The sequence below is a fragment of the Tursiops truncatus genome, chromosome X (genome assembly GCF_011762595.2).
Source record: "Tursiops truncatus isolate mTurTru1 chromosome X, mTurTru1.mat.Y, whole genome shotgun sequence".
NCBI classification, from domain to species: Eukaryota; Metazoa; Chordata; class Mammalia; order Artiodactyla; family Delphinidae; genus Tursiops; species Tursiops truncatus.
The window spans coordinates 88160006-88172440 of NC_047055.1; the positions used below are offsets into that span (position 1 = coordinate 88160006).

Here is a 12435-nt window from a genome sequence, read left to right on the forward strand (position 1 = left end):
TTCTCAAAGTGATCCAAAACAAATTTATCCAAATATAGCACTTCATCTGCAATATAAGATCCTAAGGAACTTTGGAATTCCACATAAACTACCTTTTCAATGTTGTTGCTACTTATGAAACCAAAAACTACTCAGGTAGTATGTTTAATTTTTCCAGCCAAGACAAATTACACTTTTTTTCCCCCTGGAGTGAAGGAGTATAGTGTCTGGTTATAAGAGCACTTGGATTCAAATTCCAACTTGACCTCACATTGGTTATATAAGCTTTGACAAGTTATTTACCCTCTTTAGGGCTTAGCTTCCTTATCTATAAAAATAAGGATAATAATACCAAACTCATTGATTTCTTGTGAGGCAGAGATGAGATCATGTTCATACATTGCTTAGTATAGTGACTGGTATGCAGTAAGCACTCAACTTTTAGAATTCCTTAATCTGAATAAAAAACATGCTTAAGATAATATTGTTTTTGAAAGTTTATTTTAAGCTCTTAAAACCTTACTACAATATCATTCACTCTAAAGGAATGCTGGAGATAAGGTAATCATCTTTTTAAAACTCATCCAAGCCTAAATGCAATGTGGTATCCTGGACGGGATCCTGGAACAGAAAAAGGTCATTAGTGGAAAAACTGGTGAAATTCCAATAAAGTCTGGAACTTAGCTAATAGTACTGTACCTGTGCTGTTTTCTTAGCTTTGACAGATGTATCATGGTAAAGTGAGATGTTAACATTAGACGAAACAAACTGCGTGAGGCGTATATGGTAACTGTATTAAAACTGCAACTTTTCTTGAAAGCTAAAACTATTTCAAAAAATTTTTTGAAAGCTTATTTAAAAAAAAACTCATCCAAAGGGAATTAACTGCAAAATACCAAAGGGACTTTGTTACAAGGCAGTGTCATGTTGAAGGCAGCACTGTAATGACTATAGTGTATATGGATGTTGTATGGTTCATAAACACAACTGTACATTGAGCCATCGATCCACTTGATTATGCCCTCATACTCTCATTTTCCCTTTCTGTCAGTCTTTTATTCCCTTCTCTTTGTGGTTCCGACCCTAAATTTTTTTGACCCCTCTCCTTCCTCTTAGAAGGCAGAACAAGAGAAGACATAAAACAAAATGTTTTAAAAAGCAAGGAGTTAGTATTGGTTACTGGCAGAGTAACTATCACCACCATGCCAAACTGGATTTAGTATAATTTTAATTTTGTATTCACATGCATTCAGATACCAACCTCAAAAGAAAGAAAGAAAAAAAAGGGAAGAAAAGGAAAACCACTGATCCTTGTTGTACTAACAATGAACAAATGTGATTCAAACAAAAACAAAATCAAATGTATCCTTTACCATATCTCATACAGAGAGTTAAAAACCACCCAGTTTCACAGGACCACTTGGACCTAAACACTGTTTAGACTGAAAACAGGTCAAAAAGAACTGTGTGTAAGTATAAGGTGAGTTTCCTTTCAGCCTAGGATTTCTGAGCATTGCCGGTATGGTACTGTATGGCACACGTTTACTTTAAAATTACTACTATGTTTACTACGAGGTTTTTTATTTGCTTGTTTTTGCTTCATTCTATTCTATTTTTTGAGAGTAGCATGACAACTCTAGAACTCACTGTAGGTAGCTAAGAACTGCTTTGGGGATGTTTTGCCCTAGGCCTGCCATTCTTCTTCCAGGCAGCAAAATACAAGTCCTACATTAAGGCATCCTGGTCACATCAACCTGTCAGTTGCAGTGCTGCTGCCTAATGCTAAAGTTGCAGTTTCTCTCCATCAGGTGGAGATGTCAGAGGTGCCACTACCCTTGGCCCTGCTCACTGATCATGGTACTTTTCAGGGCCGAACGAGCAACCAGTCTCAGAATCCTTCTCAACCAGAAGTCCAATCAGCCATGACCAATCTCACACTCAGAACTGGGAAATGGCCTTGTGAAACCTACATGCCATCCCTGATCTGTGATATTCACCATGAACAGGGAAAGACAAGGTCAGATTTAAATGTTACTGCTCTACTTCAATATATTTATGCATTTCAGGAAATGCCTCATTAAGATTAAGATTAAAGAGAAAAATAAATGAAGAGTCCAGAAAAGAAAGGAAGCCACAAAATGAAAGCAAGTTAAAATGGTCCTGACACCTTTTTTAAAAAATCACAAATCAAGTCAAGGAACAAGTTACTTGTGAGGAAACAACTTACCCATTTCTGCGAGGTCTTCATTGAGTTCCTGGAGCCAGAAGATGTCCATGTCATCTAGGTCATAGCGGCACACAGATGCCGCCAGCTCCATGATGTTGATGTAGCCAGGCTCTGCAGTCTCTGGGCTGGAGCAGTGGATGTACTTCCGGGGTCGGATAAATAGGACCTCCTTTACCTTGTCGGCTACAATCCTAGAAAAGCAAAAGAAAGACACTGATAACAATCAACAAATGACAGATTCCAGGCACTGACTGGATGGGCCCAATAGCACTCAGGCCATACAGTGGAGCTGAATGTTCTCCCTTCCCACCCTGGGGAGATCCCCTGCTCCGCCAAATGAGAGGCATGACAGATCCCTTTCTAGAAAGTAAATGGTTGTACAAATCCAGCTTTGTTATTTGCTGTGAATACTCTGACTGCTAATAAAATGTTTCATTTACGCTTTTGGCTCCTAGGCCCTTACTTCCATTCCTTCTAATAAAATATTGCATTGTGCATTCTTGGTGCAATGGCCACCACATTTATTTAGAAGGGGAACCAGAAGAAGGGGTGATACCTGTACAAAGGCACAGCCGGATTACATACCAAAGATATAGTTTAGCTAAACTCATGATTTTCTACCATGGAGGCCATACTGGATGGTGGTAAAGAGTATAGGCTATAGACTCACACAAACCAGTCTTTTACTGCCACTCACTCGCATGGTGATCTTGGGCAATTACTTAATGTCTACAAAGTTCAGTTTTCTCAGCTAAAAAGGACGATAATCATAAATTATGATATAATAGTATCAAACTTATAGGGTTATTATGATGATTATATGAAATAAAATACATAAAGTGCTTAGTAAAGTGTATAGTAAAAAACAGATGATCAATAATGCCAATGTCGGGCTTCCCTGGTGGCACGGTGGTTGAGAGTCCGCCTGCTGATGCAGGGGACACGGGTTCATGCCCCAGTCCGGGAAGATCCCACATGCCGCGGAGCGGCTGGGCCCGTGAGCCATGGCCGCTGAGCCTGCGCGTCCGGAGCCTGTGCTCCACAATGGGAGAGGCCACAACAGTGAGAGGCCCGCGTACAGCAAAAAAAAAAAAAAAAAAAAAAGCCAGTGTTATGAAAGATTCCCATTCTTCCACCAAATTATCTAGCAGGCCTGAGCAAACCCATTATTTTCCCAAACCCCTCCTGACACTTAAGAGCCCAAGGCAAGGAAACCAAGCAAGGGAAGAAACAGAAATTTCTCATACCAATGACTCGTTCTACAATGAATGTTCTAGATAGTACATGAAGCATCAGAAAATGTAACCAAGAAGAAATCTGAATTATTAGTCCCTGGAAATTTTAAAGAACAGGGTAGGCCATCTAAAAAAGAGAGAAAGGGGGTAATCCGAGAGGAAATCAAAAAATACCTAGAAACAAATGACAATGAAAACACAACAACCCAAAACCTATGGGATGCAGCAAAAGCAGTGCTAAGATGGAAGTTTACAGCAATACAATTCTACCTCAAGAAACAAGAAACATCTCAAATAAACAACCTAACCTTACACCTAAAGAAATGAGAGAAAGAAGAACAAAACTTCCCCAAAGTTAGCAGAAGGAAAGAAATCATAAAGATCAGATCAGAAATAAATGAAAAAGAAATGAAGGAAACAATACCTAAGATCAATAAAACTAAAAGCTGGTTCTTTGAGAAGATAAACAAAATTGATAAACCATTAGCCAGACTCATCAAGAGAAAAGGGAAAGGACTCAAATCAGTAGAATTAGAAATGAAAAGGGAGAGGTAACAACTGACACTGCAGAAATACAAAGGATCATGACAGATTACTACAAGCAACTCTATGCCAATAAAATGGACAACCTGGAAGAAATGCACACATTCTTAGAAAAGCACAACCTGTCAAGACTGAACCAGGAAGAAATAGAAAATATAAACAGACCGATCACAAGCACTGAAACTGAGACTGCGATTAAAAATCTTCCAACAGGGCTTCCCTGGTGGCGCAGTGGTTGAGCGTCCGCCTGCCGATGCAGGGGACACGGGTTCGTGCCCCGGTCCGGGGGGATCCCACATGCTGCGGAGCGGCTGGGCCCGTGGGCCATGGCCGCTGAGCCTGCGCGTCCGGAGCCTGTGCTCCGCAGCGGGAGAGACCGCGGCGGTGAGAGGCCCGCGTACCGCAAAAAAAAAAAAAAAAAAAATCTTCCAACAAACAAAAGCCCAGGACCAGATGGCTTCACAGGTGAATTCTGGCAAACATTTAGAGAAGAGCGAACACCTATCCTTCTCAAACTCTTCCAAAATATAGCAGAGGGAGGAACACTCCCAAACTCATTCTACGAGGCTACCATCACCCTGATACCTAAACCAGACAAAGACATCATAAAGAAAGAAAACTACAGGCCAATATCACTGATGAACAGAGATGCAAAAATCCTCAACAAAATACTAGCAAACAGAATCCAACAGCACATTAAAAGGATCATATACCATGATCAAGTGGGGTTTATCCCAGGAATGCAAGGATTCTTTAATATATGCAAATCAATCAATGTGATACACCATATTAAGAAATCGAAGGATAAAAACCATATGATCATCTCAACAGATGCAGAAAAAGCTTTCGACAAATTTCAACACCGATTTATGATAAAAACCCTGCAGAAAGTAGGCATAGAGGGAACTTTCCTCAACATAATAAAGGCCATATATGACAAACCCACAGCCAACATCGTCCTCAATGGTGAAAAACTGAAACCATTTCCACTAAGATCAGGAACAAGACAAGGTTGCCCACTCTCACCACTATTATTCAACATAGTTTTGCAAGTTTTAGCCACAGCCATCAGAGAAGAAAAAGAAATAAAAGGAATCCAAATCAGAAAAGAAGAAGTAAAGCTGTCACTGTTTGCAGATGACATGATGCTAAACATAGAGAACACTAAAGACTCTACCAGAAAACTACTAGAGCTAATCAATGAATGTGATAAAGTTGCAGGATACAAAATTAATGCACAGAAATCTCTCACATTCCTATACACTAATGTTGAAAAATCTGAAAAAAGAAATTAAGGAAACACTCCCATTTACCACTGCAACAAAAAGAATAAAAAACCTAGGAATAAACCTACCTAAGGAGACAAAAGACCTGTATGCCGAAAACTATAAGACATGGATGAAAGAAATTAAAGATGATACAAATAGATGGAGAGATATACCATGTTCTTGGATTGGAAAAATCAACATTGTGAAAATGACTATACCACCCAAAGCAGTCTACAGATTCAATGCAATCCCTATCAAACTACCACTGGCATTTTTCACAGAACTAGAACAAAAAATTTCACAATTGTGTATGGAAACACAAAAGACCCCGAACAGCCAAAGCAATCTTGAGATAGAAAAACAGAGCTGGAGGGATCAGGCTGCCAGACTTCAGACTATACTACAAAGCTACAGTAATCAAGACAGTATGGTACTGGCACAAAAACAGACATATAGATCAATGGAACAGGATAGAAAGCCCAGAGATACACCCACGCATCTATGGTCACCTTATCTTTGATAAAGGAGGCAAAAATATACAGTGGAGAAAAGACAGCCTCTTCAATAAGTGGTGCTGGGAAAACGGGACAGCTACAGGTAAAAGAATGAAATTAGAACACTCCCTAATACCATACACAAAAATAAACTCAAAATGGATTAGAGACCTAAATGTAAGGCCAGACACTATCAAACTCTTAGAGGAAAACATAGGTAGAACACTCTATGACATAAATCACAGCAAGATCCTTTTTGACCCACCTCCTAGAGAAATGGAAATAAAAGCAAAAATAAACAAATGGGACCTAATGAAACTTCAAAAAATTTGCACAGCAAAGGAAACCATAAACAGGACAAAAAGACAACCCTCAGAATTGGAGAAAATATTTGCAAATGAAGCAACTGACAAAGGATTAATCTCCAAAATATACAAGCAGCTCATGCAGCTCAATATCAAAAAAAACAAACAAGCCAATCCAAAAATGGGCAGAAGACCTAACTAGACATTTCTCCAGAGAAGATATACAGATTGCCAACAAACACATGAAAGAATGCTCAACATCACTAACCATTAGAGAAATGCAAATCAAAACTACAATGAGATATCATCTCACACCAGTCAGAATGGCCATCATCAAAAAATCTACAAACAATAAATGCTGGAGAGGGTGTGAAGAAAAGGGAACCCTCTTGCACTGTTGGTGGGAATGTAAATGGATACAGCCATTATGGAGAACTGTATGGAGGTTCCTTAAAAACTAGAACTGCCATATGACCCAGCAATCCCACTACTGGGCATATAACCTGAGAAAAACATAATTCATAAAGAGTCATGTACCACAATGTTCATTGCAGCTCTATTTACAATAGCCAATACATGGAAGCAACCTAAGTGTCCATCGACAGATGAATGGATAAAGAAGATGTGGCACATATATACAATGGAATATTACTCAGCCATGAAAAGAAACGAAATTGAGTTATTCGTAGTGAGGTGGATGGACCTAGAGTCTGTCATACAGAGTGAAGTAAGTCATAAAGAGAAAAACAAATACCATATGCTAACACATATATATGGAACCTAAAAAAAGAAAAAGAAAGAAAAAAGATTCTGAAGAACCTAGGGGCAGGACAGGAATAAAGATGCAGACGTAGAAAATGGACGTGAGGACGTGGGGAGGGGGAAGGGTAAGCTGGGATGAAGTGAGAGAGTGGCATAGACTTACGTATACTACCAAATGTAAAACAGATAGCTAGTGGGAAGCAGCCGTATAGCACAGGGAGATCAGCTCAGTGCTTTGTGACCCCCTAGAGGGGTGGGATAGGGAGGGTGGGAGGGAGATTCAAGAGGGAGGAGATATGGGGATATATGTATTTGTATAGCTGATTCACTTTGTTATAAAACAGAAACTAACACACCATTGTAAAGCAATTATACTCCAATAAAGATGTTAAAAAATTATAATAAAAAAGAGAAAGGGACTTCCCTGGTGGCGCAGTGGTTAAGAATCCACCTGCCAATGCAGGGGACGCGGGTTCGAGCCCTGGTCTGGGAAGATCCCACATGCCGTGGAGCAACTAAGCCCGTGCGCCACATCTACTGTGCCTGCCTCTAGAGCCTGTGAGCCACAACTACTGATTCCGTATGCCACAGCTACTGAAGCCCGCGCGCCTAGAACCTGTGGTCCGCAACAAAGAGAAGCCACCACAATGAGAAGTCCGCGCACCACAATGAAGAGTCGCTCTAGCTCTCTGCAACTAGAGAAAGCCCACGCGCAGCAGTGAAGACCCAACGCAGCCAAAAATAAATAAATAAATAAATAAATAAATAAAAAATAAAAAAGAAAGAAATAGATATATGTGTCATCATAAAATGATGAAAATTGTTTCTCTGGAAGGCTTCTGGAGCTTCTAGAGTTACTATGTATGTACAAGGATTCATAAACATAAATGTATTCATAAGAATACACATAAATATATACAGAGGCATAGTCCACCCTGTAATTTTAGATTGAATATTTCCTCCTAAGCATTCTTCCAAAAGCTTATGATTCCAAATAATGCATGTGGAATAAAGTTAATAACTACACACATTTGCATATTTTAATTTTTCTACCATATGGAGTTTTAAAAAGCCAACAACAAGAAAGTATTTGAGGAAAAAAGTGGAACTCTAAATATTAATTGAAGCTAAAAATTTGGGAGCTGCTATCAGAGGCCTGCTTCCAACTGAAATGAACCCAACCGAAAAGGACAAGACATGCATATGAATTCTCCAGAGACTATGAGATTAAATATGCTGCACTTTTTGGTGCATGGCTTATGAGGTAATTATAGAATATCTAAGTTTTTTCAAGATTTATCTTTTTCTAAAAGGAAGAATATTTTGCTTAATTATTCATCTTAATTGCCTCAAATTCTACATGGAACAAGGCAGACTATAAATGTTCTTGATTTAAACTAATATGTTTATTAAGCTTCTGGAAGAAAACAAAGGGGAATATCTTTATAACCTTGGGATAGACAAAGATTTTTTAAATAAGACACAAAAGCCATAACCTCCAAGACTGAAAAACGTGTTTATCAACAATGTATAATAAACTTTCACAAATCAATTAGAAAACAACAGAGAAGTCAATTAAAAACTGGGCAAAAAACCTGAATAGACACTTCACAAATAAGGCTATCCAGATGGCGGTTCTCGACCTCATGAGTTAACATGGAAATGCAAACTGAAATCATAATCACCATTACCTGCCAGAATGGCTAAACTTGAAAAGACTGATCAAAAATTGAAGATACTAAGTGCTTGTAAAGAAATGGAGCAAATCGACCACTGCTGCTGGGAGTGTGAATTGGTACAATCATTTTGGCAAACTATTTGGCAGCAGATATTATGGCTGAACATGTGCATACCTTATGACCTAGCAAAGCCACTCCTAGGAATATACTTAACAAAAAAGTACACATATGTATCCTAAAAGATGTATAAAAATGTCCATATTAGCATTTTTCATAATAGCTGAGAACTGAAAGCAACCCAAATATCTATCAAAAGCAGAATGGATAAATAAAATGTGGTATATCACACAATGGAATATGACACAGAAGTGAAACTTAATGAAATGCTCCATGCAATAGCATGGATGAATCTCACAACCATAATGATGAACAAAACAATCCAGTCTCAGTATGAAGGTTAAAAACTGGCAAAACTGTCACCTATGGTGAAGGAAGTCAGTGGGGAGGAGCAGAAGGAGGGCTTCTGGGGTGCTGGTAATGTTCTCTTTCTTGATCTGGGTGCCAGTTAAGCAAGTGTATTTAATTCATGAAAACTGAGTTATACATTAGTTATCTTTCTGTGTGTATATTATATTTCAATGCAAAATTTATAACAATGATGATGTTATCTCACTCATCTTTCATATGTATCTTGAACTAAAGGTCTGAATCTAAGGACTGAGCCTATGACAATAAAAAAAATTATAGGCCGAAACAGTAATACCAAAGGCAAGGAAATGCATGGGTAAAAGGTGGTTAATACACACTCACAAGGAGAAATTCTTATAACGATAGAGGGAAGGTCTATGAGAATAAATGAAAAAATATTACTTTGGGGTTTTGTAAAATGCAGCTTTAACATCTTCAAGTACACATAACATTGCTATAGCTGGACGAAATCCCAGGATCATCCCTCAGTGATTTTCTTCTCTGGCCACTATACACTTGGTAGAGGGACACTCTTTGAATTGTCACCAGACCACTGAACAAATCAGCAAAAGCTCACAAGCCTAGAGATATGAGCAATTTTGTTAGAGTAATGTAGTAAGTGCAGTTTTCAATTTGGATGCTTGAGTGTAAACGAATGCTGTAGTAACTTTCTGGATGACTGATTTTGGTGAAAGGACCCACAACCACACCTGCTTAGCCTCATAGAAAGAAAGCCTATCCACCTGCTCCTCAGGGTAGGTCAGCTACCTCTAGCCCATGTGAACACTCCTGTTGACACTGAGGAGGCAAAAAAAAGAAGCTGCAACCACTCTAAGCCGACCTACAGCCTCTTCCAGTGTCTTATGCACAGTGAGTCCTCAGTGTGTCTTCAGTTGATCTAAATATTTAACAGGTAGAGACTATGCTTCATTTCCTAATGAGTGGATCAGAATCATCTGTGAATAGCACAGAAATTGCACAAATACCACAACATCATGGATTTTTTTTAAAGGCTTGAAATAAGTGCCTTAAAAGCTAACTAAACAGGAGGCCCTTATAATAAAATCTCTAGGAGTAGTTTCCCAAGATGCCCCTTGTTAATCTTGCCACTCTGCTTCTCTACAAGACTCCATGCCTCATTTATGAAACAAAAGACAATTACAACCTCTGTGACAGATGGTATTTTAAAAATTCCACACGCTCTTCTACAATGTGACTCTCCCACTGCCCCATCAAGTGGTGAAGTCTATTTCTCCTCCTTTTGAATCAGGAGGGGCATGTGACTGTTTCCACCAATAGGATACAGCAGAAGTGACGCTATGAGAATTGCAAGGCTGAGTCATAAAAGGGAAAACAGCTTCATCTTTTTGCTGGAACATGTGCATGTGGACCCCTGTGTCTGAGGCCTGTAGAGAGTCTGCCTATGCTGAGGTTGTCATGCTATGAGGAAGCCAAACCAAATGGAGAGGTCATGTGCAATCTTTATGTCATCCCAGCCCAGGTGGCAGACACGTTAGTGAAAGCCTTTAGATGATTCCAGCCCCCAGCCGCTGAGTCACCCCCAAACTTCCAAGTCTTCCCAGATGAGGCCCTAGACATAGTAGAACAGAGACTAGCCATCCCCACTGTGCCCTGTCTGAATTCCTGACCCACAGAACCTATAAGTATAAAAATATGGTTGCTTGGTGCTAAGTTTGGGGGCAACAGTAACTGGAAAAACAATTTATACAGCAATAGTAACTGGAAAAGCTACCAAAAGACTGCTTTAAACTTTAAATAAGATAAATGTGTGTATAAAAGTGCTCTTTATTGATTCTCATAATTGAAAGCAAAATGGTAGACTGCTGCTGCCTAAAATGGAATGGGAAAGGAGGTGTGTGAAGAGTGGGGCAAGGAGAGTGGGGGAGGTGAGAGAAGCATGATGATAAAATATAGCAGTGGGAGGCAGGCTTGTGCTCCCATTTATCATTAGGGGCCATTCTTCCTTTGACTTACTATATGAAATCTGATATATTTTGAAAAGTAGAACCAAGGGGATCTCCTTTGATACTGAATATGGGGTATGAGGCAATGAAGAATCAAAGATGACTCTAGGAATTTTGGCCTGAAAGACTGAACAGGAAGAATGAATCTGCTATTAGTTAAATGTAGAAAATTACAGGTGGAACTAGTTTGGGAAGAACATCACTAGTTCAGTGTGGGACACTTTAAATAAGTCTGAGATGTCTGTTGGACATCCAAGTGGAAACATTGCATTGGTGGTTAAATATTTGAGTCGGGAGTTTAGTGAAGACAGTACTGCTCTCCATAACCCAGTTAGTCCAACATTTATATTCCAAGGAGAACTAGGCCTCTCTGGATACCTAATCATCCTCTCTTCCAGTATCACTAATGACTCAGAAGTATATGATAATATATTGTTAAGTGAGAAAAGCAAGTTACAGAATGTTCCCATTTATTTGTACATACATATGTACATGTTGTATAAGCATATATATTATACAGTTAATATTTGTATTCTGATTATTTTTGTTTTTACAGTAAGTCAATAATTCATCTACAATTTAAAAATCATATACACATACATGATAAATATAACATTAACCACTTATGTGTAATATAACTTATAATGCATGCTTCCTTTTAACCAAACATGAAGCGTTGCTTTCCTTCCATTGGAACCTTACTGTGAAAGAAACTGATTTAAATATACAAATGAACACAAAATGAAACAAAACAAAAACTATCTGAAACTTGTTTATCATTGATGAGCATCAAAATCATCCACGGTCTACCTAAAAAACATGAAATGGGGTTAACATCATCTTTATTTGTTGAACTTACTTCAAAAAATTCCTTGTGGTAATGAAAAGGCTTACTTAAAAAGCTGTAACTTACAGTGCAAGTTGGCTCCATTTCAGAATTCTCTGTACCCCTCCCCTCAATCACCACGTATATGCACTACACTACCCTAAACTAAGGGACAAGAGAATAGCAGAAAGGATAATGGAACAGAGAGGAAAACCTAACCTGAAAGCTGGAACAAAAACCCTAAAAGGATTTGCTCCACCTACTCTGTTGTATCTTTCTTCACCCCTTTTCAGTTTTAGCACCCAAGAATCAGGTCAATTAATTTATATACATCCAAAATTACTTCTGTAAGTTCATTAGGAAATAAAATTCTGAAGCATTTTGACAATCTTGTGAATTAGGTAATAAATAAAAAGCAAGTGCTTAGTTTTACTAGTATTTAAGTTTCTCTAGCTGAATGATTAATCTGTCTGTAGTCAATAAGACAAGTAACTCAAATACAAACATTACAAATATTACTATTGTGATGGATTGAAGATAGTCATAAATCCTTTGATAGTCCTTCTGTTGAGAGGTAGGGTCTATTTCCCTCCCCTTCAGTCTGGGAGCTCTCTGCAACTGCTCTAATAAAATATGGTGGAAGTAATACTGTGACATTTTCTGA

General features: G+C 38.6%; 1 protein-coding gene across 7 annotated transcripts in view; it reads right to left on the reverse strand.

The window, feature by feature from the left end:
• Positions 1–12435, reverse strand: part of JADE3 (jade family PHD finger 3) — a 151441-nt gene that overhangs the window by 29539 nt on the left and 109467 nt on the right. For all 7 annotated transcript variants that reach the window (XM_033850087.2, XM_073798931.1, XM_033850085.2 and 4 more), the window contains one exon: positions 2207–2397. In XM_033850087.2, coding sequence (XP_033705978.1) covers positions 2207–2397 — 191 coding nt within the window. The remainder of the gene's footprint in view (positions 1–2206; positions 2398–12435) is intronic.